Source organism: Sinohyriopsis cumingii, chromosome 17, assembly GCF_028554795.1.
Source record: "Sinohyriopsis cumingii isolate HCF-2022 chromosome 17, ASM2855479v2, whole genome shotgun sequence".
NCBI classification, from domain to species: domain Eukaryota; kingdom Metazoa; phylum Mollusca; class Bivalvia; order Unionida; family Unionidae; genus Sinohyriopsis; species Sinohyriopsis cumingii.
This window is the reverse complement of record NC_142977.1, coordinates 8,417,635-8,434,131: the sequence shown is the minus strand read 5'-3', so window position 1 is coordinate 8,434,131 and position 16,497 is coordinate 8,417,635. Positions and strand designations below refer to the sequence as shown.

Sequence of the window (16,497 nt, the reverse complement as noted above, 5' to 3'; positions counted from 1 at the left end):
TCAGCCACAAATGAAAATAATCAAATACATTCATAAGCATATGCATAAACACAAATATTTCAAGACATTCATGATGCTTTCAAAGGTCATTTCTCTAAATATGGTTTTAGTTGCATTTATCCAGTGGATGCATTATAATAATATACTGAGTCGCAGTTTTTTTAAAGATTTATTTATAGAATTATATTTGATTATAATATTTGATTTTTCATCCTTTAAAAAACGAAATTATAGCATTGATAAAATAATTTTAATGCAAATAAGTAAGTGTTCGTAATGTTTAGTCGATTTTATTTATGAATAAATGTTTCAACAAATCTTGACTCCTAATTTAGGGCGCTCGATAATTATTGGCACATCATGAATTTTAATCTTAATATTTGTATAAAGTAATGTTTTGTGTCACAGTTTATTGTTTCATATATGCCATTCAAGCTACAGTTGAATGATTCGTGTTTATAGTTTAAGCAGATTTAAATAAAGGTGATTACTTTCATGGGTACATTTCCAGGCATTAAAATACAGTATTTGATATCCATCCTCATGTTATAAAGAAATCTGCACGCTCTAAATTTGTAATATAAACTAACTGATATAGTTTTAGTTTTCAAAATGAACTATACAAACGGAACACAAAACTTTAAACAGATCCAAGCATAGCACCTAGGTGTAAAAAATGTTTTAAGTTTGGAGCCCAAGTGAGCCCAAGTTGAACATATATCGTCAGTACATAATGGCTAGCTATTTCTCCTAAGAAAGTATACCATAAGAATGAAACGCTGATGTCATGTATCTAAATGAATGTTTACTTGCGCTAGTGTATTAAGTTAATGTTAAACCGTTTTAAGGTTTAAGATGTAAGTGTTTGTTTGCCTTTAATTAGTCGTCAACAATGAGCAAGAAAATCATATTAGTAACAGCTTATATTTCTACGATATCATAAATGCACTAACCAAGACTGCATAAACCACAATAGCTTTTACACGTTGTTTTGGCCAGGCTAACATTTGCACAAATATTTTCCAATCTCTGCAACACAGCACACTCAGTCAGCGTATCCGTACAACCCATATCACTTGTACCTGATAAAACAGAAACCATGAAGATGATCCGTTTCTGCGAAGATTAAAGATTGGTACAAATAATAGTGGCTTATTTAAGTTTTCAGACACTGACTATGCATTTTCATTACCAATGAAAATTGTCAGGTATAACATTTTCATAGTACTATGTGTGAATTGTCCGTGTTTATACGTTTGTAAAATATTTATACTGAAGTTCGTTGTTAGATTAGACCATATATGACTGCACAAGAATTGCATTCTTAACAATCATGGTTACATGTTCAATTAAGACAATAGTTTTAGCATAAACCGTGTTTGATACGATATATGAGGGTAAATGAATATCAGTTTCGGTTTTGACGACGGGAGACATTTAATGGCATTTTCTTATTTCATATATAGTTTTCATTAACGAAGCAACAATTACGAAAGTAAACTAATCATGAACATGCCAATATTAAATTCACAAATTCATGCTTCTATGTAAACAACACTGTTTGGAATGCAGAATCATTTACCTCCGACATGAACCGTTGGCATCTCGCAGAAATGTTTATTGCATCCATGTGTTGAGCAGCATTGAAAACAGTCCTGCGTGCCCCTAATCTCTATTTTCCTGCCAACGAATGAAAATGACTGCGTGCCCCTAATCTCTATTTTCCTGCCAACCAATGAAAATGACTGTGATGACAGGCACCTCTGTTTAAAAAAGTATCATCTTATATCAATCATTTGTCCTTAAACCGCCATTCATCCTAAGTTTTATTATAAAAAAATAGAAACATGTAAACATTATTTCAGACATTTTTCCTTTCAAAACAAATAAAGAAATTGTGTTTTCGCAAAAGAAATTTGAAGTAATTTCGTACTGTATATAACATATTTCATGACCCACGAATATAACCTTCCTTGTGATTTTGTTACATCAGGTATTTTATCGGACACATTAACGTAAAGTATGATATGTCAAACTGTAATAGCTTTGTATTGGATGTGAAATAGATAATGCCAATCGTTCGAGTATTCAGTGTACCGGTATTTTTTTTGAAGTACTAATATTGAAATGTACTAATGATTCCAAGTTCTAGTCCCGACTAAGAATCCAAAATGGAAGGCGACGACGTATGCTGTAACCTGTATTGTGTTGACGTCTACAGTTCCTTGTAGAAACATAATAATTAAGCCTCCGGTCTTGGAAATCCAAATAAAATTTTCAAAGAAATTGTTCAAGAGTTCCGTATGAATACAATACTATTTCCAGAGAAATGAATTAATCCAAATAATCTGAAGAAAATTAACATATAACTAAAAACTCAAAATCTTCAATACTGGTTACAACATAAGAAAACAACTTGACATCAAGTGTTTAAAAGCCCGGACTCTGAGATCTCTCTCTCTCTCTAAACATCACTATTAATACTAAGTATTTCGCAATTTCTGAAATGCCTAATTGCGAAATAGAGGATGACGTGATCATGTTTACATGTAAAAGTCACATAGCTTCTGTATGTTATTGATAAGAACCAATCATTTTACTCCTAGAAAACGTTGTTTACTTGACCCTCAGTCAAGACCAGGAACTAAGTCAAAACTATAAACAAGTGTTTCTATTATTAGGCATCTCAGGAAAACTCAGGCCAAACTGAATTTTCTGGAAAATATCAAATTCCTAGTAAACAAAATTACATTACATTGACAAGTAAAGAAAATGAAAAGACCCCAAAACCCACAAACAATCAAATTAATCAAATATAAATTAAATCAAATATATGTAACAGGAACACTTTATTAATATTCCCTTCCTCTCATGATAGAATGGAATATCGATGCTGTCGCTAATAATATGATATATCTAAAGGAAAAGGAGAAAAAAATTGCTTGATAATGTAAATAATTTGAACCCGAGAACAACAACTCCAGCAGTGACGTGGTCGCAACTTAATGACTCTGACAACATAGCCATTAAAACATAAAGTACAGTGGATGATACCATCATGAAGTGTTGTTCTTGTCCAGCAAGTTATATTGCCGTTCAACCAACATGAGATACATGCTAAAAGGATAGGAAAGAAGTAGTAATAGCTAATAGAGATAATATCCGCCTATGCAGAGACCGAAAATGATATCATGCCCAGCTCGTCAAGCCCCTACGAAGTATAATATACTGTATTGATCAAACTGTATGTCATCCATATATATTATATTAAAGCATCATATTGCCTTATATCCAATAATAAGCTGATTATACTATTTCCAATAAAGGATGATGAAGACATTAAAATATTCTCATACGAATACTATTGAGTAGGCTAAATACTATTGAGTAGACTAAATACTATTGAGTAGACTAAATTGAGTAGACTAAATACTACTGACTAGACTAATTTGAGTAGACTAAATACTATTGAGTAGACTAAATACTATTGAGTAGACTAAATGTTATTGAGTAGACTAAATATTATTGACTAGACTAAATACTATTGAGTAGACTAAATACTATTGAGTAGAATAAATACTTTTGAGTAGACTAAATGTTATTGAGTAGATGAGTAGACTAAATACTATTGACTAGACTAAATACTATTGAGTAGACTAAATACTATTGAGTAGACTAAATACTATTGAGTAGGCTAAATTGAGTAGACTAAATACTATTGAGTAGACTAAATGCTTACATTATATGCTTCAGTACATAATTTATTACGTTTATTGGTTTCATTTTTATCACATATTGAAGGAAAAAGGTCCATATGAAATATCACATTAGAATTGAGTCATGCGCTCATTCTTTTGTATCAGTGTGTGTGTGTGTGTGTGTGTGTGTGTGTGTTCACAATACACCATTGTTTTACAACTAGTTGTTGACGGACCTGGTCGAGTGCTTGTGACGAAATCCTCAGACTAGAAGAAGATCCCATTCAACATTATGAAGATCATTCGACAGACAATCAAGACCAAAAGGCGTTTAGACCTAATGCCGAGTGCAGGACTGAGTAAACATAGTCTAGGTTATTTGATTAAGAATGCAAGGGGATTTATCAGGCCCTGCTATCAGGAAATCCTAAGTTTTGTCTTTGTGTTTATGCGTCATATTCAAAAGCGAAGTAAAAAAGTTTAGGACAGGTATATTTCACGTTAATGACTTCAAAGCCGATTTCCATCAAACCACATTCAGATTTCCGTTTAAGATTCGAATTTTGTCCGAAAAATACATTAATTTTCCAGAGAAAATAGAATATTTGAAATAATGTTGTTCTATTCGAGATTTCTATGTTGCAGCTGTGAGTTAACTTTTATTTTACTAGTCGTATTTATTGTTTGCAGAGCATGTTTTCAGTTACAACTCCGATGAATCTTTAAAATGTTATGCTTAGAACTATAGCTTCATCTTCACGTGTTATTTTTCGTACACAAATAGACATACGCAACTGTCCCCACCCCTTGACGCATATGTCTTTTTAGGTGATAAACATATCTAAGAGTGCACAAAATCCCAAACTGTTTCAATGAATTTTTGTAAAGACCTGGCTGATACATTCAGAATTTTTTTTACAATTAATACATGATGATAAATTTCTCTTACTTATGTTTAATCAACTCGTTTATACATTGTTCCCTTTCCACTGTATCAGAATTGTTCTCCCTCTCCAACATCTAATGACGTTGTCATATACTTCCGTTAAGTCACACGCATCTATTTATATGTGAAAGACACCCTCCCGTACAGTTGCAGATATTATACAGCACTTGTCTATCGATTGACATTAAGTTTATTCACAAGTTCAAATAAATACAAAATGTATTATACGAGATTCATAACCTTTCAAATACCCTTGTGTATGTGATGCTGGTTGTTAATGTAAACATTTTTACGCTAACTGGCCATACTTCAGGTGATTTAATTTTTGCAGGTGATCAAACAATAAACTGGTTAAATTGTAACCCCTTTTGAAGCTCTGGAGATAGTAATTTCAGAAGTGACTTCATGAATTGATGGCAAATAGCGCCTGTCTATGTTTTATTTCAAAGTGTTGGAACGTATGTTAATCAATACACTCAAGCACGTTCAAGTTAAATTTTTAAGTCGTATAGGACCTAACTTTACAACGTAGTTACATTAAACAATGTGTTTTAACTGGCATGTAAGGAGAGCCAAAATTATGCAGATCAGAGATAACGTAATATATTCTTTAGTGTGACACATATTTCATCTTTTTATTGATATTATATTAATATTCAAAACATAGCCCAATTCGTTATTCACCGCTTAAATATGGACATTTGATAATGGTAATTTGTATTCTTATATTTTATCAAACATATTATATGTTATCAACCGTTGAGTATCAGTTGCTACCAACCGTTGAGAAACAATTTATACTTTTGTAAGTTAATTACTTATGGTTGAACAACAGAATGAATTGGGACCAACTGTACTGAGTTCCTGATTTTGTATGATTACATTCGGATTTACGTGTGATAAATTGCATCTCGTCGTTGCAATACTCATGTTTGTACGATCGGATGTACGGATAGACTTTCTTTTACTATGTCTGGGTTGCATAGCTAACATTTACAGTTATGTTATTATGCACAGGCAGTTATTCATAATGTCTACGAAAGTCTAAGTATTTGATTATATTCGATTGTGTTTCTTGAAAATATGATTTCCTTGGCATCACAATCAGCAAATCAGATGAATATCTAGACAGCAGACATGCATTGTAATATCGAAACATTTCTGGGATCAAGATAATATATGGCGTCCGGATTATAAGTGTTTAAAATGAGCATTCATTTGTCATCATGTATTTTTAATTATTTTAGTTGCAACAAAAGCTGCTCAATGTGTGCATTCAAGTCGTCTTAAATATTTGTCTCACGTATGACCAGTTATCCACAAGAATATCTTATCATGTGTGAAATGTTTCAAGGTTTCAGTTTCTTTGAATACAGAACGTTGCATGAACGCTATTGCGATATATGATGTGAGATTGTGACAATGTGTTTTAGAATGCGATTAATGTTTTGGCAATGTAACAATTTAGACATTCAAGAAATGACAACAATCTTTTCTAAAGTATTTTTGTAAGACATATAATCTCATAGCAATGCACAGGGATAGATGAATACATATATATGTGTATTTTTGTGAGAATGCAAAGGGAGAAAGTTTGAAAAATTTAACTTTCATTAAGTTGAACATATCGAAGTTTAATTTACACTATAATCATAATTATTTTTAGAATTGCTGCCAAAAATTTTTTTTTTCATTATTCTATTTTTACCTCATTGTTTTCACAACCAAGCGTGTATACGATGCCGGATGACGTATTATTTCGTCGTATGAAGCAGCTCTGAAAAAAAAATACTGATCAACATTAAATGTGTTGTCCTGGAATACATCATATGATAGTCAGCTATAAATAACGTAATCAGAGTTATCTCGCTTTTTGCGCAAGAGTAAAGCGATAAAAATTCAGACTGCATGATTATTTAAAAAGTACGTTTAAATTAAATCCAGGCTATTTTTAAGATCGGATATGTTACGGAATTGTAAAGTTCTGATGTACAGTCAAAACCTACCTGACCCGATCCACACTGTACTATATCGTCACAGTCTGCAGCATTTGAAATAGCTGAGCACTTAAAACAGCTCAGGCCTGCATCTATATATAAATCAAACTTCTTTTATAAATTATTTAAATTAACAATTTTATATATATATATATATATATATATATATATATATATATATATATATATATATATATATATATATATTCCGGAAATAAATCATCCGCTGTCATTTATGTATTTTAGCTAAAGTTACATTCACTAATAAATTATATATATATATATATATATATATATATATATATATATATATATATATATATATATATATATATATATAGATATATAGATAGATAGATAGATAGATAGATAGATAGATAATATCACTGTATGGCTAGTAGTTGTTTTTTTCATATACGTCAAATAATTATGCCAGTGGGAAATGTTTGTTGACAAGGCGTATTCAAAAGAAACCGGAAAAGGTACTTTGTTTCAAACGTCATCAAATTTCCTAATTTTCCCCATGAATGCACTGTAAATGTAATCAAATTACACCCATTTGGTTTGGATTGAGACCCATACTGGTGAATGTTTTTTATTGTATCGAATTTCTGGTTTGCATTTCTGAGTAAATGCGCTATGTTGGAAAGAATCGATAAAAAACATATAATCAAGAAACAAATTTGAAGCTCATGGAACACAAGACATGCAGACACCAACTTATAAAATTATTCGGATTAAGCGTTTTCTAATTGGTTTCACAAAGTATCACACCCAAATGCATATGCCTGGTTGGAAATAATCAATATCAAGTATCTGGGGAGATCTGATTGACACCTGTCATTCATATGGAAAGACTGTGTTAACAATTAAAGATTTAATTATATTATTCAGAAGCTAATATATACATATAATGTTGACGTTTGTGTTTGATCATTCGCATTTAGATCTGATTTAGAAAGCAGGAATTAATTTGAAATTCAGAAGGATTGTCCTACTATAGAACTATTTATTCATCTAACTTTGGCGATTTGTTTCTACTATGATGCAGAGATATCTTTGAACACGTATCGTTTTATGAATGATAAAACTTTCATTTGCATTTCTGTCTTAGTCTTCTTAAACCATACTGAGAAGCAAACATTTATAAAAACCCGTTCATACAACTAACACTCCAGTGGATCTTTATATTTTCATATGGTTATGGGGATGAAAAACAGACCAAGAAAATGCTTAAACAGTTGGCCACACATATTTTGTAGAAACCTATTTATTCTATACTAGGAAAGTAAGAGATACGTTGAACAAATATGTAATCTGATGATGTAGTTCATTTCTCAAGAAGATGGAAACACAATGTCTTCCCGTAAACACTTTCAATTATACTAGATGAAATAAAATCACGATGAATAAACTTACCACATCCTTCAAGAACAGCAAATAACAGTAAAACAGCAATGCCTGCAGATTCAAAATGGAGGAACATTAAATACCCGTCGAACTTTATTATCAGGACTTTGATGTTATAACCATTATACTACATCGAAAACTCCATCCTGTCTTACGTTAAATTAATATGTAATTTGCGAAATACAGCACTTTACCTCTGCATAGTATTGCATGTAGAAAGGTACATCGCATAAAAAATAAAAATATCTTTATTTTCTCGTCGAAATGTGCTTTTGGTTGCAAGTGACAAAAGAAACTGCAAGTAATTAGAGCTAGGTATATATTATTAATTGCTAGCTTTTTTCTTTTTCTTATAAAGATACTTTTAAATTGCAGTTAATACTATTGTTATAGATAATGATTAGTTTGGAGAAAACAGTTCATAATGCATGCATTTGTATATCTTAATCATAAAAAAACATAATATTCCTATATAACGTAATTTATAGCAAAATATTATTTAAGATCAAGTTAGCATTGGTTACTTAGAAATACATGATATGAGAGTCTGATTGCGTTTTAAAGTAAAGAATACGGCTGGTAGCTATTTATATCTTTCATCAAGTAACTGCTATATGTCATTAAATGACCTTCAGTTTTGAGCATGATACATACAAACTGGCAAAACATAGTTCATTTCCACCACCACTTGAACATGACTAGACAATAATCACGTGACAAGTTAACTGTGAGACATATACGTCTTTAAACGTGCAATGGTGAAGATAGTGTCCGCAAAACAGAACGATTTGTACTGATAGACCATGCTACGTGTACAACTTTCTTAACTCCAGTCTCCAGTCGGAAAGGTCGTTGCTGTAATTATCATATAGCCTTCATTATGAACGAAAGAAAATTAAAGTTTTAATTAATGATAAATAGTGATTATTATCAATGTGCTTTTATATGTTACAGTTAATCTTAAGAAAACGCATATGTTTTATTTTAAACATTTTTACCTTTGCAACTTTACTCAAGCTATATTCAGCATTAAATCTTGATGATTTATATTGCCATTAGGTTTTAGGTCTGAATTGCTGAACTCTGAAAACTGTATGTGTTTGAACGATATATATATAGTTTACACTGAAAATGAGAAACCTAATAGTTCACTCTGCATCATATTTTGAGGAATTTGCGTTGAGTATTTTGTTGTTTGAATGTTGCTTGAGTAATCCCAATGCATAATTTTAACTTCAATTAACGTTTTTCGTTCCGGACAAATAATACTTTCTTATGCATCGGTTACGTAATAGATATGAAAAATCCATACTGTGGATCAGAAGCTTGCGTAAAGCGTATGGTAAATCTTCATTTATGACGTACAATTCTGACACTCTGTTGGCATTTCCCTAGTTTGCACACATACACGAAAAGTATATTAACATTTAACTGTTTATGCCTGAAATGTAAGCATGTATTTTTGATGAGGTTGCATATCACAGCTTAAGTGTGTATGTAAATGCTAGGACACGTAACAGATTTCTTTTGACAAAAATAAATATATGTAACACGAAAAAAGAAAGACAAAAACAGACTTGATCATATCAGGTGCGCATTCAGAAATTAAATTCATGCTTACAAGTCATACAGGTTTCCGTGTTCCCCATTTCTGTATTTTGATACTTAAGCCAAGACTTCACATATACATCTTATCGTGAATTTACGCACCAATACTCTTAGTAATAGGTCTCCAAATCAAGGGAAAGGGCACACGTATTTGACTTCCTTTAGATAATGAATCACGTTGTCTAACTACTGTATAGCGCTATATTTATTTTTGTAATTATTATCATCCAAACTAAAACAGTTTATTGAGCTTATATAAATGGATGCCGTACATATTATAATAGTAGCAGTAATGCAGGTAAGAGCACTGGCTTAGCATGTAGTAGCTATAACTGCAACACATGCAGTAACAACCTCAGCAAACGCAGTGCCCGATATAGATCATTTTGGCGGGGCGCCCTGGATTTAGGCGCGGGGCACCTGTGAGCAGGTGATTTGGAAATAAACTTTTATATGATATTGAATTTCACGTTTTATTTCATCGCTTTAAAATTACTTTCTGTCTATATAACGTTTTAAAAAATTAATAACGCGCTGGGCCGCTGTGAGTGTGTAAGAAAACAATAACAACAACTATTAATGTTGATAATAATAATAATAATAATAATAATAATTCCACAACAGCATGGGTAGGAAATGTGATGATTGTATTAAAGTAGTGTAAAATAATGTGTTACTTTTGCATATGAAGATTATTATTGTGGTGGTGGCAGGAAAGGTTGGGATTATGCTGTTGATGTTTCTAACAATCAGTGGATTATTGCAAAGGTATGGATATTAGTGTCATGAGACAGAGAACCTGACCTTAATGAAATAATATTTCAGGGATTAGAGAAATAAGTGGCTGGCTTGACCGATTATACCCATTATTTTTGCTCTGCAGTCAGTGACAAACGTCACACAAATCAAAGGGGCTGACTACCTCAACTGGCTAGTAAAAGATATTTTTGCAGTCCGCGAAGATATAAGAATCACCATTTAAAAAAATCTTTTTTAAGCGTTAGCAATTGCATTCTGTTTTTTGGTACATGAAATTCTGCAGAATAAGGGTTAGTGCACGACTTTCCAACTGAGACAAAATCTCTTAATGATAAAATTACCTGGCCACGTATGTTTTGTGTGCTTTGCCAGGTATGTTTTGTGATAAATTTCAACCAAATATATTTGTATCCAACCAGTTACACGTCAATTCCCACGTGTACTTTATACCGGATTCCTAACGTCAAAAGAAGTTTGATAGCTCGACTCTGGGGTGGGGTAAACACACTTGTTGGCCAATAAGTCACAGGTTTAATAAAGATTATCTTATATAAAGTTTATATATAATTGCCTTAGTTTATTTACAGACCTATTTATGACAAGCTTGTGAAAATTAGTAGCATTTATTTTAGGAAAAAATGCAATATGTATTTTACCTCAAACCATTCGTATCTGATACTACACGATTATATTTCTTTTTAGATCGACACATCTTCAAACGTCAACACGCTAATCTAGGGAATGAGAATACTGCAAATGTCACGAGATATCCATTAGCGTCGGAAGGCCGATAATTGGACTGTCTTAATAAATACAGATATTTACTAGCGCAATAGGAATAAGGATTAATATGTCACATTTAAGGATATCTACAAACAAAAGCTGATTGAGACATTTAAAGAAAACAGAAGCACGATTTTAGGTGAATGTACAAAATCTTGAACAACAACAGGCGTTTTCGTGTTGAGAAAATCTAATGCTTTATGGTATGCCTTAATCCCGAGAAGAGAAGTGCAAGGATGTACTTGGTTTAGATTCCGAGAAGATAAATGTTGAAAGAGACCATCGGCTGAGATCAAAAGGAACCCCAAGATCCTTGAATGTCAAATTTTGAAAACCTAAAGACAAGATAAAGTGTTGAGACACTATAGAGACAGACATGGAAAGAAATCAGTGAAGCAGCCACAAGGATCACGGCTGGGAATGAATATACAGCTACAGAGCAGGTAACGTACATGTAGCTGAAGATTTTCCATTGAGACTGAGCGAAGTCCCTAACAAAATCTACTCGATATTGAAAACAAAAGCCATAAAACAAAGAAAAAAATATATTTACCAATATGACAAGCTGTCATTAATAGGTTTCACGTATGTATTTGATGAGGTTTGAAATGATGGTGTTCTTGTAGAGAACAAAATCGTCCTCCGACCGAGGTCTGCAGTATGTGCATGATGAGAACTGTTCAACCTCTTGTTTGGTATGGAATATGTCAGGTTTAAGTGGGAAACTTTCTATAGAAAAGAGGTGTGATTTTATTAACTATATTTTTTAATAATAATAATAATATTATTATTATTAATATTTTAATTATTATTATTATTGCTCTTATTATTATTATTATTATTATTATTAACAGTAATACTACTAATATTTGATAATAATATAATAATAATAATACTATTATCATTATCATTATTATTATTAACAGTAATAATAATAATAATAGCATCACTAAGTGAAGGTCCGTCCTACTGAAACTTACGAAAATAACAAAAAATCTTTCTCCAGGACAATTAACAGGAAATTTTCCTGTGCTATTCACCCAGACACAACTTGCTTAGTTTAATGCGGCCAAACAATAATACCCCAGAAACATTAAGATACTCAAGTCACTGGTGACACAAATGCAGCATGATGGGCTCTCTGAACTGCATTAGGAATGGCTTTGAACAAAGCTATCGTTGGACACATAAAAAGGAAGTAGCCTTCAGTTGCCAGGCACGAATCGTCAAATACCCTCGGGCAGAACGTCGCGCCGTTGACCCGTCCGTTTACCAATCTTGATTTACGCGTGAAAGCAAATTCAACCAAACATGTTTGTAGTGCTTTTATGCGAGAATAACGTAACATGGTGAAACTGGCATAGTCAATATGAATTTATCAACAGGCCCTGGCAATCACTAGGTCGCATGTGTAGTGACACCTCAACATAGTTTGTAATTAGACTCAAATGGACTTGCACCGCCAATTGAAGTCATTAATTATTTATACACGTATGGTCAACAACTATTAGACAATGCCGGTACTAAGACGGTTGGATGGTGTCAAATGCTGTCATCTTGTCATTGAAGTATGCATTCACTAACCCCGCAAGCACATATTGATTTCATATTAAAGTACGTAAAAGACTGTAATAAACTTGGAATATTCGCTTTTGGTTATATCGCTCCGTTTCAAGAAATTCTTAGAAGGTTTTTGATTAATTGTTCGATTATAGGAACTCGATCGTGTGGAAATATTCCTCAACCCGAAATAATGAGCAATTTAGTAGGAGCAAAGGTCACAGAGTTAAGTGTTAGTGAGTTTTCATGATGATTTGGTGGTTACTTTTCGGTGGATTCAGGTCAGAGCCGCATGAGTGTTCCTGGAGTTCCATAGTCCCTATTTTTCGTCAAAAAAATAATGATACATTGGTTGTGTGACTACATGTGCAACATTTATGATTGAAGAATTGGTAAATTACACAAAGAAATAAACGAAAAAGGATGTTCCGTCGTCAGCAGGTACCGTTTATGTTACTATGGTGTCAAATATGATGCAAAGCTACATACGAAATGTGACTTAAAACTATGAGTTGACTGGCTTAAGGTAGCGTAGTAAAAATAGTTATCTGTAATAGTTAGTAGAGAAGTATAGTTTTACAGCGTGAAATGTTGATGGTACGTTACGGAAAGTTAATGAAGAGACACCATGCAAATGCGCGGTTGATAAACATTTCGGAAGTTGTGAAATCTGTAGTCTTTTATTAATTAGAGTAAAATTATTATAGAATAGACACGCTGGACTTTCCAGTTTACAACAGGAGTTGTATGTGAGTATTTGGAATGAGGAAAAACTTAAGACTCCTAGCGGAATCGAACAAGGGTTCGACATCGCTCGGTTAGTAAAATCCTTCGATTGTTACAATATTATACAACATGTCTAGGCGCCACGGTGCTGGTGTAAATATGAGCCAATTTGCCACCAAATTGGATTTGTCTTGGTTTATTAGTTGTGATGTTGTTCCTGTCGATTCAGGTGAGCTTGTGATTTTAGAAGATTAAACTGCCAAACTTAAAACGTCAAACGTGGATATCCACGAAATTGGCCAGTTAAAGACGAATTTATATTAAAAACAAGATCTGGGTGAATTCACTGGCATAGGAGGAATCATAGACCGCGGTATGGCTGTTCCTCATGTCAAAGAATATGTTAATAATATGGTTGCAGCAAAAGAATACGTGGATGAACAAATCGCTATGGTTCCCGTACCACGTGTAGTAACTTCTTAAGTGTTCCATTTAAAATATTATTAAAGAAAGAGAAACCAACTGAAACTTCAACATTTGCAACGTGGCCGACAGTTTTAGACTTTTCATTTTGAAGATGGTTTTAATAGACCCAAAAATTACATCTTAAAGGTGCGCGCGTCTGGATTATGCTATCATTACGGGAACTGAAGATACGTTGAACCAAATAGGAATGGTGATAAATGATATAAGGCATATTGACCTTGATTATATACAGTACGATCATATGTTACCTTTCCGGACAGAGAAGTTCATACATTTTAAACAGTTACAATTGTCAGTAACTCTAGTCGCCGGTGATGGAATTCATTTGAAGCAATACAGGTTTATTCTTATGGGTACTTAACCGTCTTTGATGTTAGTGTTCAAGATAAGATTTTATCTTTATATATAAGTAATGAAATCTGACGGGGGTGATGTGGGTGCAGAATTTACCGCCGGGAAGTGGGTTTTAACATTAATAAAAATTTTGCTCCCCTTCTTGAGAGATATCGGCGTCAAAGTTGTATCACAAAACCCTCGTATGAAATGTCATATAATGCTAATGGTCAATTAGAAATTGCCATTAGGAATTACTGTGATGTACCAAAACTAAATTGAGAACAGCATGGAATTAATCCACGTGAAAATGCCGATGTGTTACCTGCAGCAGCAGATGCAAAATCACTATGGGATTATTTCTACAAAAATAAAGTAGCATTAGCCGATATACCCGACCCAGTTGCGTTTGATATAGATTATTTAGAATTACATGATAATAACTTTTTAGACTTTAGTCATGTATTTTTCATAGTGTCACTGACTTTTAAATCTTCATTTTAAACCTTGTTTCGTCAGTCATTTTGTTATCAGATCTCTTTCAGCTTTTGCTGTTTTAACTGCAAAATATTGCATTTCTTGGTTTTATGTACATCCTTCATTGCTGAACAATGCGATTTAACTGCTGTTCAGATTTTGATCCAATATTCTATGCATCGTATGTCATTAAAATTTTAGATGAGATTTATAATGAGCAAACATTTTACAAACTTCATAGTTGAAATAATAAGAAAAGTAAAAGAAATATAAGGCAAAAGCCTACGACAAACATCATCGAAACTGTCTATTAAATGCATTTTTATTCTCGATTTAGTTTACATTGTAGCAGGTAAAAGCTAATGCTTACTTAAGGAAAATATATTTTCTACATGTTATTGTTTTAGCCGACAGGCTGTATTTTTGTGTTCATTTCGTGTTTTACTGCAACTTTCGATTGTTTTATATGAATACATGAATAGGAATAAATTAATCTCGTATCACGGACAACTGCTGGTACTCAGGACGTTCATAATAGGGAAATTGCGAATCCGTCATCAATTTTTGGAAAGACACTAAAACAAAAGTTGATTAACTTGAGACATTTACAAGCAACAACCATCTTAACTTCACGTTGGTACTGTTAAACAAGAAAAGCATTTTCAGCAACATACTCGACAAAATATATTGATTAGCCTTATTCGAAAATGAATGTGACTGATGTTCTCTATAGAAAGGGAACGACCATAGTAGCGTAATGAACATAGATAATAGCTTGTTATATTGCTTAGATAAAACTATGGAGTACTCGGTTAATATCGTTCGCGGTCTTTCCTTTATTTGCCTGTTAATGAGTAAAAATATCTACATAAATAGACCGTCCAAATCGTCGATTTGGAATATAGTTTTTCTCCACTGAGTACAATGAAGATTTAAGAAACAGTAAGTACACATATTAAGATTTGAAGAGAGCTAGTATTCTACAATCCAGAATGATTTACCCCGTTGTTCACCTTTAACTATCTTTACAGTTAGCAACCATTGAAGAACTCACTTCGAAAGCTGTAATGTTATTGTGTAGCCTAAAGTATAAACAGAGAAGAGATGGCAAGAACAATAGCCTAGCAATTGGTAATGGATAATAATGCGCCATAAAATAGTTATGATATATTTTCAATACAATATATGTATATCATGCGCTCAGGAGAAAGTCCAGTTTCAGGTCTGACTGACAAGCTTGAAAAATATATAGCAACTGATATACCTGCTTTGGACCTTGTACAATAGGTCGTTCTCAGACAAGGCGTTGTTCTGTGGAAATTACCAAATAATCACTTGATAACTAATATTTAAAAAAGTAGATAAGAAAGAAAAATGTTATTTTACAGCTCTATTCAGAACTGTATTTCCGCCTTTCATTTGCCACTGTTTTTCAACGACGATAACCAAGTAAGATTTGGGAATAAACATTCGCTTGCTGTTCCACATCACCGAAACATAGATCCACAATACCCAAAGAATATGCATCTAATGCATTAAGCAGCCAGCCAGAAATAGTTTCCTGTACCAATAAGTGGTGTTCTTTTCAAAACAGTGTATATAAAAGTTAAAAAACAGTGTATATAAAAGTTAAAGCATGATGTAGTGTAATAAATGCATGGATCCAAGCGAAATATAAGAAACAAAAAAAAAGTTGTTATACTATCCATGTTAT

General features: G+C 32.7%; 1 protein-coding gene across 3 annotated transcripts in view; it reads right to left on the bottom strand.

Moving 5' to 3' along the window:
• Positions 1 to 9,789, bottom strand: part of LOC149777711 (properdin-like) — an 84,018-nt gene extending 74,229 nt beyond the window's left edge. For 2 of the 3 annotated variants that reach the window (XM_089938763.1, XM_089938765.1), the window contains exons 1-6: positions 9,673 to 9,789; positions 8,061 to 8,102; positions 6,651 to 6,733; positions 6,353 to 6,421; positions 1,583 to 1,763; positions 954 to 1,082 (exon numbers count right to left, since the gene is read on the bottom strand). In XM_089938763.1, the coding sequence (XP_089794889.1) occupies positions 954 to 1,082; positions 1,583 to 1,763; positions 6,353 to 6,421; positions 6,651 to 6,733; positions 8,061 to 8,102; positions 9,673 to 9,700 (532 nt within the window). In that variant the 5' untranslated portion in view covers positions 9,701 to 9,789. The remainder of the gene's footprint in view (positions 1 to 953; positions 1,083 to 1,582; positions 1,764 to 6,352; positions 6,422 to 6,650; positions 6,734 to 8,060; positions 8,103 to 9,672) is intronic. The other variant, XM_089938764.1, reaches the window with a different exon arrangement.
• Positions 9,790 to 16,497: the final 6,708 nt, after the last annotated feature.